This window comes from Hermetia illucens, chromosome 4 (assembly GCF_905115235.1).
Source record: "Hermetia illucens chromosome 4, iHerIll2.2.curated.20191125, whole genome shotgun sequence".
Lineage (NCBI taxonomy): Eukaryota > Metazoa > Arthropoda > Insecta > Diptera > Stratiomyidae > Hermetia > Hermetia illucens.
In genome coordinates, this window is record NC_051852.1 from 7339142 (window position 1) to 7364285 (window position 25144).

At 44.7% G+C, this 25144-nt stretch overlaps 1 protein-coding gene across 2 annotated transcripts in view; it reads left to right on the top strand.

Annotated features, from left to right (window-relative positions):
* Positions 1 to 10410: 10410 nt before the first annotated feature.
* The window catches only part of LOC119655312 (basement membrane-specific heparan sulfate proteoglycan core protein), a 604263-nt gene continuing 589529 nt past the window's right edge, over positions 10411 to 25144 (top strand). For both annotated transcript variants that reach the window (XM_038061144.1, XM_038061145.1), the window contains exons 1-2: positions 10411 to 10586; positions 10880 to 11086. In XM_038061144.1, coding sequence (XP_037917072.1) covers positions 10958 to 11086 — 129 coding nt within the window. In that variant the 5' untranslated portion in view covers positions 10411 to 10586; positions 10880 to 10957. The remainder of the gene's footprint in view (positions 10587 to 10879; positions 11087 to 25144) is intronic.

Below are 25144 nucleotides of genomic sequence, written 5' to 3' on the forward strand. Positions count from 1 at the left end.
AATAAATAAAAGGTTCCCTTCAACACCAAGAAATGATAACTCTATCCCCGTAGTTCAATAGAACAAAGATTAAATCTATATTCTCTTAATATAATTAGATATATTTTATTTGATCAAAAAGATAAGGCCGACGAGCAAAATATCATACTCGCATTTCTGCACAATTTTGACTGCCTTATTTGGGGTAATGCCGAGAAATAGGTAATGACAAATCACCAGGTATCGTGCAGAAAATTGGGCTTCATTGGCGGCCTCTAACACGGTTTTTGCTATCGCTGTTCTCTAAGAAGAAGGAACAATAATTCAAACCAAGGCCCACATTGTGAAAAAGGTCAAGAAAGTAGTCCTTTTATGACTTCCACAGAAAGTAAAGGTACTAACAGAGATACAAAACTGACAGGTCCTTTGACAGAGCTCGCCGCTCAAGGCCCGATCTTGCTAGGCTCGTATGTTTTATTCAAATTTTTCCAAGAAGGTCTAAAGGTTCTATGCAACTAGTTCTTTGAAGATACCAAAATTGCATGGATTTTCTCAGGTCCAAGAGATACTGCTGTTTGTCCCTGCACTTCAGCCCAAGTTTCTTGAAAGGAACTGAAATTTAACCTAGAGGAATTTCATTGCGATATGCCTATCTATCTTTGAGTGTGAAAATCTTGGGAAAAGTCTATTCGGAATTCCACTGTCAAGAGAAGGATGTTATTCTAACCTATTAATCATCATACTGGCACTACAGCCCGACGTCGGGGCCTGGCCGCCTGGATCGTTGTGATCAAATCATCTTGGTCATGTGACCACGTCTTTCAATCTTGGAAGGCGACTAGTTGCTTCTAGCTGATCGTGCAGTTCTTACAACTTATGGTTATACTGGATGCGCCATTCATCACGGTCACGAACTGATCCGAAAAGGACTTTCCTTTCGAATGTATTTAGCAAGTTTTCAAAGGCTAAAGTACATGTTTCGCACTGGTCGTATGATGGTTTTGCATATCCTTTGTCCACGAATTCAATGTTGGGGACCCTTACGCCATCAGCTCCAATGAGCTGGCGTCCGACTTCTTGACTGCATCATTATTTTCGTTTTATCCTCATTGATGCGTAGTCCGCAGAAGTTCCTCTGCATTGGTCAGTATTCAGGACATGATGAATCGGGCTGAAACCGCCTTAGTTCTCGCCAGTGAGTCATTCAGCGTATGGTCTTATTTTATTCTCCAGAAATTTCGTCAGTATTTTATAGGACGAACAGACTAGTACAATGCCTCTCTAGTTTTCACAACGCATCCCCTATCTTCCTTTTTGTGGACGGGATATATGGACCAGTCGTCTAGAGTCGCTCCTCGTCCTCCCAGATCCAGAGCAGTAGATGGTGTACTGCATCTAGTAGACCCGTTTCACCAGATTTTAACAGCTCGGGTGGAATCTCGTCGTTGCCTGGCGCTTTGCTTGATTTCGGTGACCGAATGGCGAAATAAATTTCCTCTGCTGCCGGAGGATATGTAGTGGGCCAGGATCACCAATTCCCCCATCGATTTGGACTACTTGTATGTCGGCAGGTGTCGAATTCAGAAGCTCTCCAAAATAAGATGCCCAACGTTTGTTGATAATATCAACATCGCTGATGATGTTGCAGAAACTAGTCCTGGGTTGTCTTTTACCAATAAGGACCTGATCAATTGGATTGGCAGTATATGTGCCTTGTAATTTCCAGATCCGTTTGTTAATGCGCCGGTGCGTGAAACATGGGGAGCTTTTGATAAGATTTCTACCGCTGGCGAAATCAATTAATCATTGACCGTTATGATTGCATTCCTCGTGGAGGCTGTGCCCTCCAGTGGTTTCCCGATGCCAGCTTTCGTTTCCGATTTGCACATTAAAATTCCCAAACAGAATTTTGACATCGTTTGTTGAAAGAGTGTCAAACAGTGTCTCCAGGCGTGCATAAAACTCGTCTTTCACTGCAGAGGTTGAAATTATGAGTCCTGATGCGAATCGCACACAACCTTTCGTTGATAGGTTTGAATTCGATAATATGCGGCTAGGGCTTGGGCTAGGGTCGATGACATGCTAACCATGCCCCCCCTCCCCCACGAGTGTCCAGTTGTTCATAAAGATCTTTGTAGTTTATAGCCAATTTAACCGCGTTCTCGTTTTATACCACAGCTTTCGGCATCACATTATCTAGTTTCTTGTTGAGCGGAGATATCCCTTCATCAGCTTGTTTACAATGCCTCCCCAAAGGGTCGGAGGTCTAACTACAAACTATGATCTGGCCAGTTTCCGCCTACTCTTCGAAAAATGGGGTCATAAGCAACCGCTAGAAGCCTTCGAGAAGAAGATCTTCCGAAGAATTTAGTGAGGATGAACAATTCCGATGAATTTATAATAACGAAATTAGTGAACTATATTGTGGCTATACAGTCACGGAAAAAAATGTGATCACACTGTGGTAGTCGGGTTAATTATCCTAACAAGTGCTGAACATTCTAGAACAGTCTAGAAGAGCCTGTGGTGCCTTCAGGGACGCGGAAGCGGATGGCAGGACTCTAAGGATTGCTTTTGGAACCAATGAACTGAAAAACCTTGGGCCCAGGCCAGGGCCGAAAGCTCCAGATTTTCAACTGCTTTGTCTCAACCGGGTGCCGGTTTTTAATAGGGTTCTTGTCTGTACAACTCAAGAAATTTCTATTCTGAAGGATATTTATGGGCTGTCATGAAGGTTGCACTTGCATTTTTATCCGATTCTCCTTAGACTTCTTAATGCCCTGGATCTTCCGTTTGTCATGCTATTAATATTTACGGAGATGACTTCCAGATATATATGATTGCTGTTTACCCCTTGGTGGTGTAAGGCCCGCCAACCACAACTGTACGCCATCTTGCCCGGTTACTTGAAATACACTACAGCTCCCCCACAATTTCCTGAAACGAATACGCTCCTCTACTACTGTACTGCGCCAAGTGCGCTTGGACGACCCACCTGCCATCCATCTTGGAAGAGTGGATTCAACTGCATGGTGTAACCAGCAATGCAATTGCGTGACCTATCCACTACCACTTCCGTTCACAGCACGTACGAGTGGTTGGTCTGTTCACGACCAAGTTCTTCGTTTGAGATAGTGCCTAAGCCAGTAGACTCCCTAAGACGCAGACAGGTGTTCCCGAAGGCTTGGAGCTTTTGAGTAATAGAAGAGTTTACTTTCCATGGGCTGCTCCTATATAGCAACACAGAAAGGACATTGGCACAGGACAGCTTGATCTTGCTGTTGAGGACATTGCATTTCCAGACTTTAGACAGGGCAGTGAAAGCGGATTTGGCACTATTAATGTGTCAGGCAACATCCAACTTGGTGCCACAGCGGGCGAAAACCAAGCTTCCTAGATATACAAATTGATCAACGACTTCGATGGTCTGCCCATTAATGCAGATAGGGAAATGCGATGATCCATTATACTGAGAACCTTGGTTTTGTTGGTGTTCATTTTCAAACCAACTCTACTTGCCTCTCTTTCCAAATCATTTGAGTCATTTGGCCAAGATCCATGACCCGGTGAGGGAGCAATTAGATGTCATCAATGTGGTCGAGATGTTTGAAGAAAGATGTCATAGTCCATTGAATTCCTCCACATCCTCCGAACAGGGTAGCATGAAGAACGTCACCAATAACAAAAAAAAATGTAGTATCGGTGACGGGATGCAATCCTGGCGAACTCCGCGTTGGATCTAATTCCGCCGATATTTTACCACAGCGCAGTATGTGACATTTTGCGCAATCATATGTCACTCTGATAATAGCCATTAGTTCATCTCGCTTCTTCGTAGGGCACTCCATATACACTTCCTGTTCACGCTTTCGAAAGCTTTTTCGAAATCTATGAAGAGCAGATGCAGCGAAGATTTAACCTTCGGGCACTGTTTAAAGAAAATAATAATAATAATCGTTGGCGCAACAATCCATGTTGGATTAGGGCCTTGAAGTGTGTTAGAGCACTTCATTCAAGACCGTAACGGTACACTGGAGGCAATGTGGTCAGCATTGCGCTCGCTTAATGCGTAAGATATTGATGTGGTCAATGCAGGAGGATCCAGAAACCAGCATGTCGATCAAGCTTCCGTGATGATCTTTCACGCACTCCAGATTATTTTAGCAATTATCTTTTCGACGGTAGGGAGCACACAGATACCCCTCCAAATGTCACATTTAAAACGGATGCCCTTCTTGGGAATTTCAGCGGTCATCCTCTTCTACCACTATCTGGGGAAGGCCTCGGATTCACAAGATTTCCGTACGAGTGGAAGTAGCAGATCTATAGTAACTGCAAGCGCAGCGATAAATAATCACATGTTACGATGATTGAGCCACTTCATCCACAAGAGGAGGAACTTCGCTGGATGTGAGATGGTTAAGAACCGTGGTGAAGTGTTCTTTCCACTTCTTCAATTGTTTGTCATCGTGGTTGAGAAAACGCACGTTACCATCGTCTACAGGACCATTGGGAGATGTGCGACCAAATGTAAGCTCTTTCCTCCTGAAATCATTGTATTCTATGGCATCTTCCGCTTCCTTGCCCGGTGGAATAGAAAATTCTCTCTTTTCACGGCATACACTATGTTGAAGTTCTCAGGATTTTATCTGGTATCGGAGTTTGAGCGCGCCATGTTCACCATCGCTCGCATTAGTCAATAGAGCCTTAAATCCCTTCCCTTCATCGATCCGCTTCCACGATTCCGCAGTCTGGAGGACCATATGGCGCGCATTCGAGACGTGAGCGACCTAATACTGATCGATTTTCTCTGGCGGGGTACTCAGTACTGCTGTCGCCCGATCATGCAAGCGCTCGATTTTGAACTTGTGGGGTCGCTGGTCTTCAAACCTACGAAAAGTGGCGGACGCAACACGCATGCGAACGTAAGTGACACAGATGGTGATCCCTTTTTTGAGGCCAATGTCGACGCTTCTTTGGTTGGTTAGGGACATTCAAAAGACAACTCTTAAATCCGCTGCTGGTCGCGAAATAGTCGATCTAATTGCTCGTTATCTGTCAGTTGAAACCCAATTTACCTTCTGGCAGGTGCTCAAGGTGACGGGAGGAAGGCGGGACAGCAACTCTGTCGGCTGAGCCAATATTAAAAAGGCCAAAGCCAATACCAAAGGCCAGAGGTGACACCGGGAAACGCTGTATCACTATGGTTTGCTGGCCTTGATCTAGTGAGCAAATGCTCTAAGGCTTGGCATGTCGGCTGACAGCAACCTGGTATAATAATAATAATAATCGTTGGCGCAACAATCCATGTTGGATCAGGGCCTTGAAGTGTGTTAGAGCACTTCATTCAAGACCGTAACGGTACACTAGGAGGCAATGTGGTCAGCATTGCGCTCGCCCGAGATTATTACCCTGATTTGACTCAGGTACTCATTCACAGCTGAGTCGACTGGTGGCCGACGTCAAATCACGATACAAATTCCACTGCCACCAATGAGATTTGAACCGCGACCTTCCGTACGACAGCCTTGCGCTCTAACCACTCAGCTATCCGAACACTGGTATAATGCTGTTGATAATGTCGTCAAGTGCTAGATTAATTAAGTTTTCCGAGTAACATGTTGGGTTTTCTAACACACTTCAAAGCCCTAATCCAATATGGGTTGTAGTGCCATCGATTATTATTATTATGTTGGGTTCATTTAGTTCTGTGAACACAATGGAGTGTTGGTGCGAACATGCTAGACCAATAGCGTGATTAAAATAAGGGTTTTTGAAGGATCTGAGGGAGTAAGGTGAGTTTCGACAAGTCTTCGGTATCGTAGTGTATCCCACCAACCCATGTGATGTCCGGCCAGACCTACTGCTCGGCGCATTCAACGCTTGCCTGAAGGGGGGCATTTTCCCTGCTCGTTGGAAAGTTGCGAGGCTTGCGCTGATCCCTAAAGGGAAAGGCGACCCCGAATTGCCGTCTTCATACCGCCCACTATGTATGCTTGACACTGCTGGGAAAGTGCTCGAAAAGCTCATCAGAAGTAGACTCGCTGAAACGATACGCGCTGCCGGAGATTTATCTCCCCGGCAGTTTGGTTTTAGTGCAGGGAGATCGACAATTGATGCTGTCATGCAAGTCGTGGAGGCCGTTCGACGAGCAAAGGCACATAGCCGCCGAACTCGACGGGTGGTGCTCCTCGTAACGCTTGACGTCAGAAACGCCTTCAATTCAGTAAGATGGAAAGACATTCTGGGCACACTAGACAATACCATCAACGTGCCGAACTATCTCTTACGGATATTGAGGGACTATCTGAGGAACCGCTCCCTGCTCTATGAAACACTAGAGGGTCAAAGGTGGATGGAGGTCACGTCGGGGGTAGCACGTGGATCCATCCTAGGGCCGGACATCTGGAACGCTACCTATGACAGTCTGCTTAAACTCGACATGCCAGAGGAGTCGCGCCTGGTCGGCTACGCAGATGACGTCGCAGCGCTTGTTGCTGGACGCACTGTCGAACAGGCGCAAAGCAGACTCGGCATATTGATGCGACGGGTAAGCGGATGGATGACTACTCATGGTTTCAACCTTGCACTGGAAAAAACCGAAGTAGTCATCCTGACTAAAAAGAGAATTCCGACCCTGCGTCCCATATCGTTCGGCGAGTCGATCATCGAGTCAAAATCAGCGGTAAAGTACCTCGGGTTGACTATTGACTCAAAGATGAGCTTTTCTGAGCAAATCCAAGCAGCAGCGAACAAGGCTGCGGCTGGAGTTTCGGCGTCAAGTAGGCTAATGGCAAACATTGGGGGTCCTACGTCTAGTAGGCGACGTCTCCTGATGAGCTCAACGCAGTCTGCCCTGCTCTACGGCGCAGAGGTATGGGCTGGCGCTCTTAACAAGGAGGTATGTCGTAAACGCCTCGCGCAAATACAGAGACGGGGAGCTTTACGGGTGGCGTCTGCGTACCGCACTGTCTCTGAACCGGCCGTGATGGTGATCGCGGGAGTTATCCCCGTTGCCCTTCTTGCTAGGGAGCGTCAGGCCATATACAAGCGCAAGGGAGATGAGCCAAGGGACGTGGTTGTTCGCGAAGAACGGCAACACACTCTAGATGAGTGGTAGATCTCTTGGCAAAATGAAACTAGAGGCAGATGGACTGCGCGGCTCATCGGCAACTTAGGTGCGTGGCTGAATCGGAAGCATGGTGAGACTGACTATTTCCTTACCCAATTTTCAAGTGGGCATGGAGGTTTTCAGTCTTACCTGCACAAGATTGAAAAGGCGCGTTCCCCGGATTGTGTGTTTTGCAATGGAGTTGTGGACGACGCCCACCACACTTTTTTTTTCTTGTGGAAGGTGGGATGGGCTCTATTTTCGTCAGCAGCTCTATTTAAACAGAGGGGATCTCTCTCCAGACAGCATTGTCGAAGAGATGCTGAGGACTGCTGACAGGTAGAACCGTGTTGCCCATTACGTTCGGGCCCTTCTCGTTGCTAAGAAGATAGAACTCGACCGGTGGAGGAACCGGATGGCAGGGGGTTCCTTGAACTGACAGTTCCCTTCCTCCTCTCCCCTCCCGTTGGTGAAAGGAATTCCCTGATTTCAAGGCTCCGTAAAGCGGGAGAGTTCGGGGACTAGCCTGAAGTAATGTGACAAACGGTTCCAGGCTAGCTCTCTGACGATGGGAAGGTGTTTAGTTGGTAATCCGACAACGTACCGAATCGGGAGTCCAACACTGTGTGCGTAAATGCATTCACCTACCCTACCCCCAAAAAAAAACCCATGTGATGTAATCAAGCATGCCACAACGACCTCCAATTTATTGAAGGGCGGTTCCCCGGTTTAGCAGTTGGCTGGTTTACCGTGGGATGGCATAAGCTCTTGGAGCTTGGAGTGCGTTCCAAATCCAGCAGATTTGTAAAGGGATTGAACAGACGATTGCATTGGCTTAGGGGGAATCTTTAAAAAACGGATGCTTCGGAGTTGAGCAATGATCCAGCCATGCTTCGTATGCCCTCAACAGTGGGGTTGGACTCGAGCTGGCTGTGGTGTTACAATAGGTCAAACTGTAAGAGTTTCCCTCCCCCTCCCGGTGAGGGTCTCGTAAGGCGCACCCTTCGAGAAGTCTTCCATCTAGCTTCGCCAGAAAAACGCCCTCTCTTCGGAGGCGAAGTTTGACCGAAAGTCCTTGGCAGGCGAGTGCGGTAGATACAGGTTCCGTGACCTTATGGCAGGTTCTGTACTCGAACAATGTGTCACCAATGATGATGGGTGGTGGAAGTTGAAGAAATCTATGAATCTGCCCTGTGTTGCATCACTTATCCAAGCAAGGTGTTGTCAGAGCCCACTTTGGCATGCAGATCACCTATCACGATCACAATGTCACCTTTGGGACTCCTTCCCTGAACTGCGCCTAATTACTTGCAGAAAGTATCCTTCTCCACTATATAGGAAGTTTCGGGCAGTGCACAACATCGTACAATTGTGATGGTCCTTAAGCTGGATCGGAATTTTGCAGTTTGAAGGCTGCCAGAGATTGGCTTCTAAGACACCAGATTTGCGTTTGCTCAGAGGAGTATTCTCCCGAGTTCCAGCATATTACTTCGCTTAGGTCCAGGATGTCTAGCTTGTATTGTGGAAATTCCCGCTCAAGTTGGAGAAACCGAGCATTTTGAGGACCCTCGTTCCTAGTTGTCGCGTACGCACATTCTAGAAGCCAATCACAGTCCGATTTCGATAGCCAAAGGACGTAGCCGTGTAGTCAGTCCCTATCCGAGGTGCTGCTGACATTTCGGTAGTAATAAAGTTTCATATTTTGAAGGTTGCGAGTCCACTAAATTTCTATCTTTTTTAGTCGCTCCTTAAGACGAGCAGGGAAGACTTTGGGTGTATTCTTAAGCCCTAACTCACAAAGGTGATTCCTAACTCATAAGGTCAATCTATTTTAGTTAAATTGATACCATTTATTGCTCAGAAATGAGTCATTCCCACTATACCCATTGCCTAGAAATTTCCCACAATTTGGGGCTGAATTTTTTGGCCACAAATATGATGACAAGATTGAGTGGTTATTTAATCATATTTAAACGAAATCGCCTTAACAGTGTCTGAATGTCTCAATTAATGATTCATGTCAGTCATATTTCGGTTTTTAATAAAAATCACTTAACCAAAATTTTCACAAGACTCAGATGGAGTCTCAGTTTAAGTATCTTTCTTGGAATCGGTCCATAGAGAATATCTTTTTAAATGAAATATAAAAGACGCAAAATGCTTCTGAATTCCCCTAGAATCGAAGAACTGAGGGTCCATCATGAGCTAAGTATGGCTCGATTATTTATTTAGATTGTTATCAGATGTAAAGTCTTCAGATGGACTAGAATGGCTAGAGATGAGGCTCTCTTGAAATCTTTTGTTTAGGATGGCAGATGTATGGAATGTCCTCTTCGTGGTGCGAAAACCAGATATCTGCACAAATATTTTTCGTCCCCCCCACACTAAGTCCCTAACTAAGTACCATTGAGGATGCGAGCGAAGTCTGAGAAGTGTGAAAAGTAATTAGATGATGATATCTGCATCTGAGCATTACTCGGCCTAGCCCATGGCGAAAAGTCTGTAGTTTTCTATGTTCCCATGAGTCATGAATGCTCATGCACCCACAATTAAGGAACATTTTCAAGTATCTAATTTTCATGCTGACTATATTACATTCGCTCGGCTGCACACACATTGAGCTATGCATGTATCTTTTATCTTTTCGGATTGTTTTAAAGAAAAACGCATGTAAGAATTGTCTCGTCCCATTGTAAGCCTTCAACACTATCTAATTGGAAGGAAGGTGACTGCTGTGTGGCAAACACCGAGTCGTGGACGACCACGACGGCGACGAGTGTGGTGTAGAAAAGCTCTCACTCGCGCATACTTCTTTCGTGCTTCTTGCATCTAAGGCTGGCCGGCTATCTGTACGCTAGCATGCTACATATGGTGCTCATGTAGACTGTTCAGCCGAAGGTAAAAAGCCGACGAAAATTGTATGATTGAGAAGAATATCTTGGGTCTGTTGGCTGACTTTAGAGTGAAGCTCGAGATACTCCATTCAGTTGTGCGCCGTCAACTGGTACGGGCACAATAGTAATCGCGTTTTTCATTCAATCTCGCTCGCGTACAGATATAGATAGATTCGCGCGCGTTTCTACTCCTTCATATCCTTGCAGAAAAAAAGTAAAATATTGAAGACATCCTCCTACCCCTTGGGCATATAGCGGGCTGTACATAAGAAGACGACACTCTGGAAAGAGAGTCGAGTTGAAAAGCCAAAAAATTAAGCCGAGTTAAATCTGAACATGCGATAAGATACTATATTACACTATTCGTATATACGTACTATGGACGCACTCGACAGTCAAGAGAGTCGGGTGATACCTAAAAACAGATTCAGTCTTGGTTGTTCGCGGATCGGTTCAGTTCAGATTTAGTTCAGTTCTTGGACTTATTCCTTCTCGGAGAGTTATCGCTTGCAGACCGGTTCGCTATTTTGCATATTGGTCTTTGGTGGAGTTTTGAGAAGGAAACCAAGTCCAAGCGGAAACCTAAGAGTATCTTCACGGAGGTACTTTCCAGTTTTCCCTGCCCAACATCTAGCTATAGATACAGTTGTCCACCCGCCGACCACTAAGCCCACCAGCATAGTATCGGTTGCTTGCTACTTACTTCCTTGTTGCTAACATATATAGTCCATAGAGTAGAGTCGTGAGCCGCGGTATCTTTGATCGTTCAGTACCCTCGAGTGTATCTAATTAATCGCAATCGACTCGCAAACGCGACTATCCTTGAAGGGCGTTTTAGTGATTCTTTGAGTGTCTTAAATGTGTTTCTAGTTTTCGATTAACTTCTTTTCCGTAGAAAGGATTACTTGAGTGCATCGACTCGGTGCATTCCGTCCCCGCAGCCTAGATTGGATTTACAATAGAGTTTGGAAAAATGGGGTCCCGGCCCCATCTTGTAGTGTCGAGAAGGACAAACGGTAGTGCAAGTGGTATTAATATGTGGCGTATCCTGGCCTTATGTTTGGCTGTAACAGTCATCTCGAGTCATGCATCAACGATAAAGGTAAGTGTGGTAGGCTTAGGTTCGAGTGGGCTCCGCTGGCACTAGTCCAATCCGGTGCGATGATAATGCCCTCTTGAAGGTGAACGGGATGAGTTCGTCTTGAATCGAGGCTCCTCTTTTCATCAGGTTCTGTTCTGATTAATCTTTTATGAACGGTTGGTCCACGGTGCGATCTCTGTCTGAGCTAGACGAGACTAGACCAGGTTAAGTGTATTCTATGAATGATTTCTGTGTCTTTGGAACTATGCGAACCAGATGCATTTTAATTGAATAATATGCTGTACATCCGTTTTCAAGTTCATCTGCATATGAGACGTACCAGCCGTGGACCATGTTACATAGAGCAAACGAGCATCAAGGTGATCTTTATGTGGTTGCATGGCGTGCATTTGCGCGTACATAGGCTTGAAGTAATTCAGTGGGTGCACAAATAGCAACCCCAATCAGCTGGTTGGGTAGTTGGGCAAGCCTCCTGCGGAATGATGATTCCACTTACTTTACTTCTGGCCGAGAAGATACTTCTTCTAGATCCAATTCGCTCGAAATTATTTGTGAAAACTAGTTTAGCCAGGAAATTGGTTGACCTAAATTTTCCTGAAGTAGAATTTCTTCAATTTTTGACAGGGTTTTGACGCGGATTTGACCGCCCTTTCTGGTAAAAATCTCAATATTTCAGTTCTGTACTTATGTCCTTAGAAGGGAAGCTGTAAAGTTGGGGGCTGAAACTTGAAGGAATCAGATGGATACCTCATGAGTTCTTCAAGACTTGATGCATTGCAAACCTGGTAACCTTAAAAATTCATGCTCTCCGAAATAGCCTTGGTTTCCTCCAGCCTGGTATGTGAAAAGCCTAAGTCCCCTTCAGAAAGGACCTCCACTTTACATTACTATACATGGCCCTTGTGATGGTCGAGATGACTGAAATAATTAGGTGTTGGGCTTTCAGTCTCGTTGCCCCGAATTCGAATTTCAGTTCGTCAAGGATGTTTGTGTTCGTCATTGTGCTTGTCCCCTGAATGTGGGCGTATAACTATTAGGCTGTTGCAAATGAAATGGCCATTTTTGTACAAAAATTTGAAACGACTGTAAAGCTTACAAAAATTTATTTATTTAATTAAAATAGGTGCCAGTCAATTCAAAACACTTCTCCCAGCGAGCTTCAAGACCATTTATACCAGTTTCGTAGAAGTCCAATTTTCAGGGGTTGATAAACTCATTCAAGGCAATTTTGATGACCTCTTCTTTCCTCAATTGTTATTCCGCCAAAAAATGATCCAAATGCTTAAAAAAGTGATAGTCAGTTGGCGCAAGGTCCGATGAATATGGTGGATGAGGCAGAGTCTCATATTGCAATTCGTTCAACTTTTGAACAGTCGTTCTGGAAACATGAGGTCGTCCATTGTCTTGAAGGAGTGTCACACCATCTCTGTTGACCAATCTCGACCGTTAAATACTCGATTTTTGGTGCATTTCCTCGAGTTGGGCACAGTATATCTGTGCATTTATCGTTTCTCCAGGTGCCAAAAAAGGATAGTGGATAGCTCCAGCTGTAGACTACCAAACAGTCTCCATTACCTTCTTCGGATGGAGGCTCGGTTTCGGTATGTGCTTCAGTGGCTCATCAGCATCTAGCCATTGTGCTGATCGGCGACGATTGTCGTATAATATACACTTTTTGTCACATGTCACTATTCTGTGCCGAAAGGGATCACTTCTGTTGCGGGAGAGTAAAGAACTGCAAATTTCCATTCGAAGCGCCATGTTTTGCTCCGTAAGGGCATATGGAACCTATTTATCGAGCTTTTCACCTTTCCAAGTTGTTGCAAGTGCCGGGAAACTGCGGAATAGTGTACGCCCAGTTGCTCCGCAATGTCTCTCACAGACTGACGTGTGTCGGATTCGACTAGCAAACGCAACTCGTCCTCGTCAATCGATGGTCCTGGATGTCCACGTGGCCCACTTTGAAGGTTTACGTCCCCTGACCGGAATTTTTCGAACCACCGCCGTGTGGTTCGTTCGGTTACCGTATTAGCTCCAAATGCGCTGTTAATGTTTTTGGTCGCCTCCGCCGCTTTATGACCGAGTTTGGACTCATACAGAAAAAGTATACGTTCTTGGCTCTTTTCCATCCTTTTTTTCCTTTCTATTCGCTGTTATCCCAACGATGGTCAAAACTGAAATGACCCCTGGATTAAATGTAGGAGTATTTATACACCTATATACCTATTCCTTCAGAATAGACCTTAGTTCCCATCTTCTTTTTCCTTAGCTTCTGCTTCTTCTGGCAGTCAGCTCGGCTCGTCTGGGTCCAAACTCTCTTCTTCTTTTCATCTCAAGCTTGATCCTGCGAGAGAGAAAAGGTTTTTAAATCCTCATTAAGCATGATAGGATATCAGCGTTCAGACAGAAATCGAGTCGTTTTTCATCGATTTAGATACCCTAAGAGAAGACCAGGACTCGAATATGACTAGCCACACTATGTATCACATTTTGAAGACATCAAACGTAGTTACTTCTAGGATAATGCTTAGTTTTTAAGGATCATCTTAGAGCAATTTAAACTCCCCCATGACTGGCGAGAGAACATGTTCAGAAAAAGATTTTTTCTCCAGCTACCCTCTGGTTAGGTCTTTAAAGCGCCCACCTCCCCCTTCACTTTAAAAATAGTTGAACATTTTTTCCGGAATATTGGTATTCCCAGATCGGTTTTGTCGAACAAATAGAAGTTCTTCATGAGTACCTACCCCACATATCCCATAGTTGACCACTAAAATCAAATCCATCAGGGCTCAATTGATATTCGGTCAGAAATTTTATTTTTCATTTCACCGTATGGAACCAGCTATATTTCTAGAAAATGCAAGGATACCTCCTAAAAAGAAACGCTTGCTCTTCCATTCTGGTTCCTTTGAACCACGGTAAAACCACTGAATCCCTGCGCCAAGTATAGCTCTAAGCTACCAAGTCAACAAATCTTTCCATCGTTTTCGAAGGATGCCTTGGATTATCTTAGTTACTGTTGACCAATTTTTCTTTGAATTAAGAACCTCCCTCGGAAATTTTGGCGACAGAACAGTATATGCCCAGGGTCCTTGAGTGTATCGCTACCTTGGGGGAACTCGAGGAGGCATCAAGTGGGGACCTGTGTAAAAGCACAGCCTGAGCTCTGCCCATAATCAGTTCAATCAAGCTGCACTCCCATATGGTCTTTCAGTTCCTTCTTTGATGATATAGGGAAGGAGTTTTTAGGTTCAATATCTCTTTTGTTAGTCCAACTTCCTCTGCTACGACCTTTTTGAGATTTCATTGCCTTTTGGTTTTTAGGTAAACTGTCCCTCCAGGCTTCATGCTACTTGCTACGCGTTTTCCTAGTGGAAAATCGATTGGGATCGTACTTCTTAGAGAGACCTCTTTTTTGATGTGGTTCTGGAGATAGCTCTTGTTGTTTGCTTCCGAGTCGAGTCATTTTTCATCGATTTAGGTGCCCTAAGAGAAGATGATATAAGCGGGGTCGAACATGGGTCACTCCTTTCAACCAGGACTTGAATATGGCTAGACGCTATATGCATTGGACTCTGAAGTCACAAAACAGGGTAACTACCTTTTGTTCTCGAGTACAACGCTTAGCTTTTAAGGATCGTCTTAGCGCAATTTAGACTATCCCCTGAAGGACGTGGGGGTATATTCAGATAAAAACTTTTTGCTCATCTACGCGCTGCTTAGGGTTTTCAAGCGTCTACCTCCACTTTAAAAAGTTAATAAAAATTTTCATCGGAATATTGCGGGGGGGGGGGGGGGTCAATTGGAAGTTTTTCATCAGTTCCTAACCCACGTATCCGATTAAATCCAAAGGGGCCCGATTGATATTCAGTCGAAAGTTTAACTTTTTCGCGACCATATGGAGCCAGCTATATTTTCAGAAAATGCAAGGCTTTTTCCTCACAAGAAACCCTTACTCTTCCTTTCTGGCGCCTTTGAACCAAGGGAAAACCGCTAAATCCCCGCACCAAGTTTGGCTCTAAGCTACCACGTCAGCAGATCTTTCGGCCCTTCTCGTAGCCTTTCTTGGATTATCTTAATTAATGTCTGCCAATTTTCTTCGAATTAAGCATCTTCCTCTTTAAGCTGCTCGGAGCGCCCAGACCCCTCGGAAATGCAGGCCACTGAACAGTGTATGCTCTGTGTCCCTAGGTGCATTGCTGCCTTGGTGCAACTCCAGGGAACATCAAGTGGAGAACTTTGTAAGTATCGTTGATGACATTTGCTGAGTCCTGTCCGGAATTGGTCCATGATGTTGCCTTCCCATATCATTTTTTAGGCACTTTTTCGATAATATAGAGAATGAGTTTTTGGGTTCATTAAGTCTTTTGTTACTCCAAATTCCACTGTTACCACCTTTTCGAGATTTGTTCCTTCATTGCCTATTATTTTTCAGGTAAATTGTCCTTCTGGGCCTCATGCTACTTGCTATGCGTTTTCTTAGTTGAAGATCAATTGGGATCCTTCTTTTTACCGAACAGACACCTCTCTTGGACGCAGTTCTAGAGTTGGCCCTTGCTGCATGCTTCCATGTCTAATTTCTCTGCTCAAGCTGACATTTCATGAGGCAATATGGGACCTGCCATAATGGGTATGACCAGTCTGTGATCGTGTCCTGGTGTTCCCTTGCCAGGCATCATTCTTGCAGGGGATTTACCACTGTTTCCACCAGATCTAGCTCGAATCTCATCAGTGTTATTTTATTATGTTGTCGATTTTCCTTGCTGATACTTTTGCGTGCTCGTAGTATTCGCACTTCTGATCAAGGTGTGATCATTGACAAACTCCAAAGTCCCCTATATTGACCTCCTTCACAACTGGTAGGTTAAGTATATATTTGCCCAATACGGGTGTGATCACTAACAAACCCCAATGTACTGACCTTCAGGAGACTAAATATATACACGATATTCCACAAGAAGTGTTCTAGCACGGAGCCCTATGGTATTTTTACTATGATTACGCATTAGTGCAGAAGTAATATGGAATCCAGTAACATGGAAATTGAAATCGTCGTCGTCGTCGTGTCTCTACAGCCTATTTGGGGCCTTGGTCTTCAGAATGCCTTTCTTCCAATTATCTCGACTCATCGATCGCGTCATTTAAAATTCGCGCAGTGATGCGCTGTCTCCGTCAACAAAATCTACCCAATAGTGTCCTTGTGGGGACCTTCATATGGTGGCTGCAGTGTTCTTCGAGTGGCATCACTTCTGACCAGAACGTGGTGGCAGACGTCAAGCACCCTATGGGTAGGAACGACTGTGTTTCAGGAGATGGTAGAGGTGGCTTCAACGGCCTCCATAGAAGCCGCAATAATCCGGCTTTTCCAGGCCCGTCCTTCTTTTCGAGGACCACGTTGCCGGGTAATCGTAGGTTATTCGCTGCCGTGTGAATCTTAGAAGCTATCCGCACTTTGAGAAAAGAGTGGATTCGAATTGTCTTCCTGGATCTTCTTAGTGTCTATAAATCTGTCACTGAAAGTTCCGCCAAAAAGCTGACCTCTTATTATTGTCTCTCGGATTTTCTCTACACTGACTTTGGAATTCAATTGCCCAGGGGCTTTTCGAACTCTGAGAAAAGAGTGGGTTCGCATTGTTTTCCGTGGTCTTCTCAGTATCTATAAATAAATCTATATCTATAAAAGTTCCGCCAAAAGCTGACCTCTCACGGATTTTCCCTACAGTAACCTTCGAATCCATGGCCAACGCGACTCGTAGTTGCAAAGGTTCTCTCCGCCACAATCATTTGAAAATTGTCTAATTCTCATGATGATTACAACCAACAATGGTCGATTCATACCAATTCCTGGAAGAATTCTGTTATCCCCGCAAAGGATAACGAATGCATCTGGCACAGCTTTGGCAGAATAGGAAGCAGGGTATGGAAAAACGGACTATGATATTAAATTCCCTCCAAAATACCGAAATGATCGTCATCACCGATGACGCGATGGCCCAAATTAAGTTTGGCCTGGAATAGGAGTCGACTCCCGTGGCTTCGGTCTAACAACGGTGTTTGGATCTTGAATTTCAACAGTTACTTTTCATCCATTTCCATCGAGTCCTCCTATCTTCTATGATTTTTTTCTGTAGAGACACCTTTTTCCTGGACCTTCCATAGTGGGGATTTGGTCATCTGTCATTCGCTTCGCAAGCCAGCCAATAGCAGTTTCTGCTCCTTGAGTGGGGTCAACACAGTTGGTTCACTATACATTTTGAATAATTCAACTTCTTCGATGGTGCTACAGCCCAAATCGAGCCATGGCCTCCTGGATGCATCGCCTTCAACCTTCTCGATCTAAGGAGTACATGCTCCAGTTAGAAAATCTAAGAATTGATCAGCAATCTGCGTCCTCTGAGTCCTTCCAACGTTTGCTTGGGTTGCCTTTTAATCGGCTACCAGTTGCACAGTTTATTGCGCCTCTATACTTTTTTGGATCTCATTATGGGTGGTCCTCCCCATAAAATCTTTTGTGAGCAGTAGTAATCCGACTTCATTTTCGTCCTTCGAGATTAGGGCTCTTAGGTAGATGAATTGGTCCACTTCCTCGAAATTATGTTCGACTATTGCAATGTTCTGCGCCTTTCGAGTTTGGCTCAAGTATTTCGTTTTGGATTCATTGAACCTAAGCCACTTTCCTCGCTGCTGGCTTAAACTGCTTGAACAATATCCATGTCCGTCTGCGTGCGCCACCATTTGCGCGGTTTCACTAGTAACGTACCTCTGGTATAAATTGAGATCACTTTCCTGACGACATATTCAAGCACCAAGTTAAAGAGGGTGGGGGCCAGACCATCCCCTTGTTTAAGTCTTGGCACTGTAGGAAAGCTTTGTGTCAGATAAATTTGGATTTTTACCTGGCTCTTTTTATTTATCATTGGGGCTTTAACTAGCCGGACTAGCTTCGCGGGATTTTTAGCTCCATTATTGTTTTGTACACATTTACACTATCGTACGCCGACATAAGTCAAAGTATCCCTGCTTAACTGTGAATATCTGGTCCTTTGTCAATCGTCCGGATCTGAAACCACGTTGGTATTATCCGATGATGTTGTCTGTATACTCTCTCAGTCTCTCCCTCTTTTTTCCTCCAGACGTCAGGTATTTGTTCGGTTGTCTACATTCTGCTGAATAGTTTCTAATCAAAGCTGCCTCTACTTCGTACAAACAATAGGGTATGGGGTCTTGTTCTCCCTTTGGTTCATCCGGAATGTTAAAGGGATGGAAGTGTGTCGTCCTTAGGTTCAAGAGGTGTTCAAAACATTAAACAGCACTTGATTGTACTTAATTTCTCTACCTTTAATGACCCTAATATGCATCACAGTATGCTACGTTCGAAGGAAATGGTAGCTGGTTTGCTGTTTTACGGTGGGGTTACATCCGTATATGTGCTAAATTCGGATTAAGATTTCATATAAACTAAGCTATTAATTTCTGAGCGCTCTGTGTACCTAAAAGAAGAAATGTTGTCAGAATTGGACTCGCCCGTGATTAATACCCTGATTCGATTCAGGTTCTCATTGACAGCTAAGTCGACTGGTACCATTGGGTTTTAAGCGACCTTCCGTTTCGACAGTACAAATTTCTAACCACTGGGCCATCTGCCCATCCGGTATTTTATGTGGGCTCTATGCTTCTTTTGATAGGATCGTTGAAGCGGAAAAAAACACTTTTTATGTAACCCCGATCGGACATGGACCAGCTGTCTCATCACAAGGAGTATCTCCATAATCAATGTCCGTAGATGCAGAGACATCAAGGAGGCATCTTAGGATCTAGTGGCGTCCCAACGCACTGTTTTTTTTGTTAAGCTTCCGAAAAACACCATACGGATTCTGAGTTTGCCGAGCACAGAGACTTGCTAGCGGGACAGGTCAGTACACTTCTTTTTAGTTGCTGGCTTTTGCCCTTTCTCTGTTATTGGAATACGTTTGCCCTTGTGATTCCCCTGGCCAATTCGGATGGTCGCTCTGGCCATCTCATACTCACGTATTCATTACAATTTTCACTCCCGAGAAAGGGTCTACTTTTGAGCATGTGTTCTCGTAATTTTAGGCTAGGTAGGCTTCGACTAAGGCTCTGTCCAGCATTTGACTTACTTTTAGTCCAGGCAAGTAGATCCCAGCCTGGTACCCGTATGTATTCTGTTTGGAAGGCGAAAGTGACAGTGGATAGTTCACACATTAACGAGGGGTGATAATTGCATTGCTGACAATGTTATGCAGAATCCACTCCCCTAAGATGGCTGACAAGTAGGTCGCCCCAGTGACATTTGGCGCAGAACACTAGAGAAGGAGTTCAAGCATCTTAGAAAATCGTGAAGGAAGCTTAAACGCATTTCAGGTAACCGCATAGGTGTGGTTGAAGCGCTATACCGGCCCAAGGCTTGAATTGCAACCATATAATAATATGGGCCAAAGCAGGAAACAATATGCTGAAGCGTCATTAAAGCACATGCTACCAAAAACTGAATACTCTGAAACTACTGGGTAACTTGATTCCTCGTGCTGTGGTAAGCCAATAATATTCATGCCGATACATGGATTAATGAAATTCCCATTATCGGAACCAGACGGGATAGTCTGACCATGGGAGATGAAAACAGGGGCTTTCCTAGGCCAAGGTCTGAAACGCGACTACAGGCTGAAATAAAAAAGCATTAAATCTTTGCTGTTGGAAAATCCAAAGCTAAAGACCAGGCTATGTACCTATCTACCCGGGACGATAAGAACATACTGGAATACGACCCCTATCTAGAGCTCGACTATTCCACAGAAAACTGCTTACTCGTCCACATTTCCCCTGAATCTCTGACCTTATCTGTCAGATACAATTCCATTTACGAGTGTCCTATACCTCATCAGCAGCATATTATCGCCTAACCGTAACCTGACGCCCTATACCCCAGATTCACAGCACAGATACAAAACAATACCTCATCTGGTCATGAAGAAGTTCTTTTTTATTCGCAAAGCAATAAAATTTTGTGATTTTTATGCAATAGAAAACCGGAAGCTCTTGAAATTTAGATTTGATAAGCAGATTTTTTTTAATATTAGATTTTCATTTTTTTTTTTTTTTGGTGTGTTATGGTTGGGTTCGTCACAGAAGGTTGTATCTATCTTTGTTGATGCCCGTGCACTATAAAAGTGATTGAACCGAAACCGATTTGAAATTTAAACTTGTTAGCTTTTGTGGTGGTGATTTTTTTTTCTGGGTTGCGGAAAGGCGGGGATGAAAAAATTAATTCAGATTTCATTACGATGACATCGTTGATAAAGAGTTATCAGAAAATTTTTGACTTTTTTGAGGCAACTGTGCTGGTTGAGAGATAGATTCTATTTTTGTGATTTCTGGGTGAGGGTTAACTTACGTCAAACATTTTTGGGGATACAATTTGAGAGCTAGTTAGTCACTAAGCGGTTCTTGGCCGCCGAATTTTGCTGCTCCTTCAAAAGACCTTGAACAAAGTGGATGCTGCTACTTTGAACTCAGGGCGTCATTGTCCTTAAACTCATCATTTCTTCAACAACATCTAATTCTTGCATTCCATCCTTCAGAACGCTTATCTTCAACGGGGAATCAGTACGATCTCTATACCTACGAGACATTGTTTGGCTCTCAAAGGTCAGTGAGCGATACAGACAGAAGGTTTGCACTTCTGAGATATACGGTTGCCATCATCTCCTAAATGGTGCATAACGTTTTAACCACACATATAAGCTGCTCTCTTCCGGTCTTCTCGATCAACATGTTTCTAGGACAACCCACTCGTCGTCCATTGTGGGATAATGGATTCGACTGAATGGTATAGTCAGCATCAGCGCAATAACTCTCCTTCTTAAAATATGGTCCACCTCCTAATCAACACCTTTAGATCCTCCGGAAAAAACATTATCGCCGCCATCTTCGACGCTGCGGTTTTTCCATGCATGTTAATGCACAAAACACACCTCCTAATATATTTTTTGACCTTCTGCTGTAGGCCGGGAATATAACACTTCTCCCAGAGAATAGTCACATAGTTAGGTCAATTCGGCAATGTTGATTTACTGATTTGCTCAATTATTAAGTCGACCAAATGTGACTTGACTGATATTACTGGATGTTTTTGTTCGAAAGGAATGAGCGCCTGCCCCAGTCTTCCACCCACAAGTAGAGGTTTCCTGTATGAACGGGTCAAGTGTTGACAGCCAATGCTACTTTTCTGTTGCTTTCCCTCGTTGAATTCTCTCCATATGCGCCCCTAAAAACTTGCCTCTGCTGAAGTTTAACTACTGCATATTGAGCTTGCTGTAACTCTTGGACTGAGTAGGGATCTGCAGTCCTAATCCTCCACCGAAGGAATCTTGCAATTGGTGTCACTAACGTAGTGAGACTAGAAAACCGGCACTGAAACCGAAGTAACGAATGGCGAAAGGGGAAGATCGTGCTGCAGGAACTGTGGTCCGTTGAACCATGGCTCGTGAGCAATACGCCCCTGCGGGGTCAGACCTCTAGAAGCGCAATCCACAGAATTGCACCTCGATTTTGCATGATCAAGGTCCACAGCTGAAAAATATTTATGGATGATAGCGACCCTTCGCTGTACTAATTTGTTCTCAATATTCTTTTGATTGCTAATCTAACCTACCTCGAAGTTGGTATATTCTGTCAATCTAATAGGAACCGTCTCTAAGCTATTCCGTACGTCTCCAATTCTTCAAGAGATACCACGCTCTAAATCCTAGTTTTGGAATGGTATATGAGCTGGAACTCATTTTCACTTGGGTTTTGAATGGGGTAACGCGGCTCCGAGGGGCAATTAACCGAACGTGTTTTAATGATGTCAGGACGTTTTCTAATTTATTCTTGGATGGTTCATTAATCTCATGTGTAGCTCAAAAAATTCTTCCCCTACATTCTCCAGTACAATTATCAGTATTAAGTCCTCACAAAAAATAACTCTATCAGAGTAGGATTTTCTAAGATGTTAATATCTATTAGGAAAACCTCCATTCAGGCGCCCAAGGAGACTCGCATCACCTTGGAAATACAAGGGGTAGGTTTCAATATCGGCCACTGGATTACTGCATAAGCATATCTGCTTGTATACGGAGAGACAATCCTCGGGTTTTAGATGCATTGTATTTTTACGGGTGGAAATTTAAATCGGCTGCGCCAGTTTGCAGTTTCTCACCCCCTAAAACCACCCCCACTTCTCCGGCTATATTGGTTTACACGAGTGCAACTAAGTCACGCGTCCATAGCGCTTTTCGGGCTACACCCAGTTCCTGCAGCTTTTCGTGTATCGAGTTGTTGCTGTGATTATCGCACTCCAATTTGCCTCTGACTTAAGCATCTCCTTCACGAAATTATGGGGTTCGATAACTGCGTTGAGGGCGTCGTCTAACCTATCTCTTTCAATTGCGAATCTCCGACAGTGGAATATAACATGGTCTGGGTACTCGAGTTCAGCGGCGCATTCTGGATAGTCTGGGGACTTAGCCAATCCGAAGCAATGCAAGTACTTCCTGTATCCATCGTGCCTCGTACGAAACTGTGTTAGGCAGTAATTCAATTCTCCATGTTTTGTATGGGTCCAGCGGCCTCTTTTGCGATTATCCCACCGTTGCTGCCAGCTGCTTCTTAGTGGGTTTTTGGAAGCTCGTATTGACTTCGGCTGGATTGATCCTCTTCCCCAATAGAGACAGTGTGCCTCATTCGCTAGAAGATCCAAAGGAATCATCCCCGCGATGACACACACTGCCTCACCAGATACTGTCCTATATGCACTGCACACCTTCAGCGCAATTAGCCGGTATGCCGAACTTACTCTTCCATGGTTCACTGTCCTATCAAGTGTACACGCCCAGACAGGAGCCGCGTGTAGCAGGGTGGATTTTACTACGCCTGCAATAAGCAGTCAGCGACTAGATTTTTGTCCTGCAATATAAAGCAACAACCTTGCTGGAGATAATCTAGTCTATGCTGCCTTTTCGCGTGCATAGTCCAGGTGCCCCTTGAAGCACAATTTGCCATCGATCATTACCCCAAGTATTTTGAAACGACCTTGTGATTACCAACTCCGATCTTGATAGTGTTGTTTTTCCTGCGGTTGGTAACAAGGACCGCCTCAGTCTAATCTCCGCCAGGCTGAATTTCACTATTTCGAGCCATGCTTTGATAGTATGAATGGTTTCACTTGCATACAGTTCTACGTCCTACTGGTGTTTCGGAATTTTGCAGACGATGCACTGCCACGTCGTCTATGAAACCAATCAACGTTGCCTCCTTTGGCACGCAAAAGCCGAGCACGCCTCATTATGTTCCACAGCAGGACAAGTCACAATATATTCCTTCGGCCGGTCGTCCGACTCGTACCAAATAACTCACTTCGAGAGATAACTCTCGATTAACCGAGTTAAGTAACCGGAGACACCAACACGTGTACCCATAATCCTACCCCAGTTGGTTGATTAAAAGGCATTCCGACATCCAGCGTTACCACGGCGCATCACTTACCAGCGGTCGATGCCTCCTGGGCCAGGTCTACGATCGCTGCAGTGGCATGGACCGTGGACTGCGCTCAGCGAAAACAACACTGACTTTCCGATGGACCACCCACTTGCTCGGCGAATGGTACCAGTCTATTATGGATCACCCTCTCCAACATCTTCCCCATAGTGTCTAAAGTGTCGGCGATATGAAGAGACTGCGACAGACGGTTTTTGGGACTTCAGTAGCAGAACCAACCTGTGCTTTTTCCACTGGGTGGAAAACACTCCTTCCACCTCGCATGATTAAACGTACTTACGATCCATGCGAGACCGATTTTAGCTACCAACTTCAAGGATTTCTTCGGAATTCAGTTAAATCCCGGAACCTTATTTCCCCCAATTCGTCCCAAGATTTCCCGTAGTTTCTCCTTACTCACTGCAAGAATTGAGAAGACGTCATGCTGAACCATTGGATGAAGTCAACTTTTTTCCTGTTATGGGAAAAAGATTGCGATTATTATGAACAAGAGTCGCGGGCACGTCACTTGAAGTGTTTTCTGTCCACGAATCTTGTAAGCAGCGCCTCACGGGTTCGTATTTGCATCTAGGCACAACTGCTTTCAGGAATTCCGCTTACTTTTCCGTATACCCATGTTAAGGCTACTTTGAAGATCGCGATATTCTTTCTCCGACCGCCGATGTTTTGTCTTCCCTCTGGCCCTTTGGTAAAGCCTCCTCACTCGCAGGCACGATGATCTCAACAACTCGATTTCTTGATTCCTACTGTGACGAAACTTGCGTCGCGGCGTTGTACTCGTTTACATAACTGCATATAGCTGCATGTAGCTAGAAACGTCTCCTCCCCGAAAGCTCCAATGGACAACTCAGCTATCATGGGTTTTTCTCTTCTGTTGCTACCTGACTGTTGCCCCCCCCCCCCCCCATTGCTGTTGTCGAGAAAGATGGCATAATGGTCGCTGTGGCTGTAGTATTCACTCACCAGTCATATCATCCCTCTCGCCAACAAGGTACTGAGGTAGGTTAGATCGACGATCGAACCTAACCCTCTGTCTCGGAAAGTGGCACGCATTCAATGTTACCTAGTACGGGGTCCAGTTTCGCGAAGGTTTCAAGCAGGATTTGGTTCCTGGTGTTCGTCATTCAACTTCCCCAGTTTCCGCTCCTATCGTTGAAATTGTCGGCAATGATTTTGGGACTGTGGTCTCTAGCGTCCAACACCAAACTGTTTAGCGTCCCTCCATATGTTCGCTAGGAGGAGCGTAACAGCTATAATTATGGACACCGTTGACTTTTGCCCATTCAAAGCCGCCTCTTGGGGACACCAATGTTTTTTGAATGGGTTGCTGTGCACATATTGCCGCGTTTCCTGATGAGTTTCTCACCCAGGTAGCTTTAACGTAGTTTCAGTAAGGTTCAGGTTGAGGTTGATTTATACCTTCATATCTTCGAACTTCATTTAACCCTACGATTCAGCTCCCTCATATATGTCGGGTACCTACCACCGTTTGCAACGGTCGTC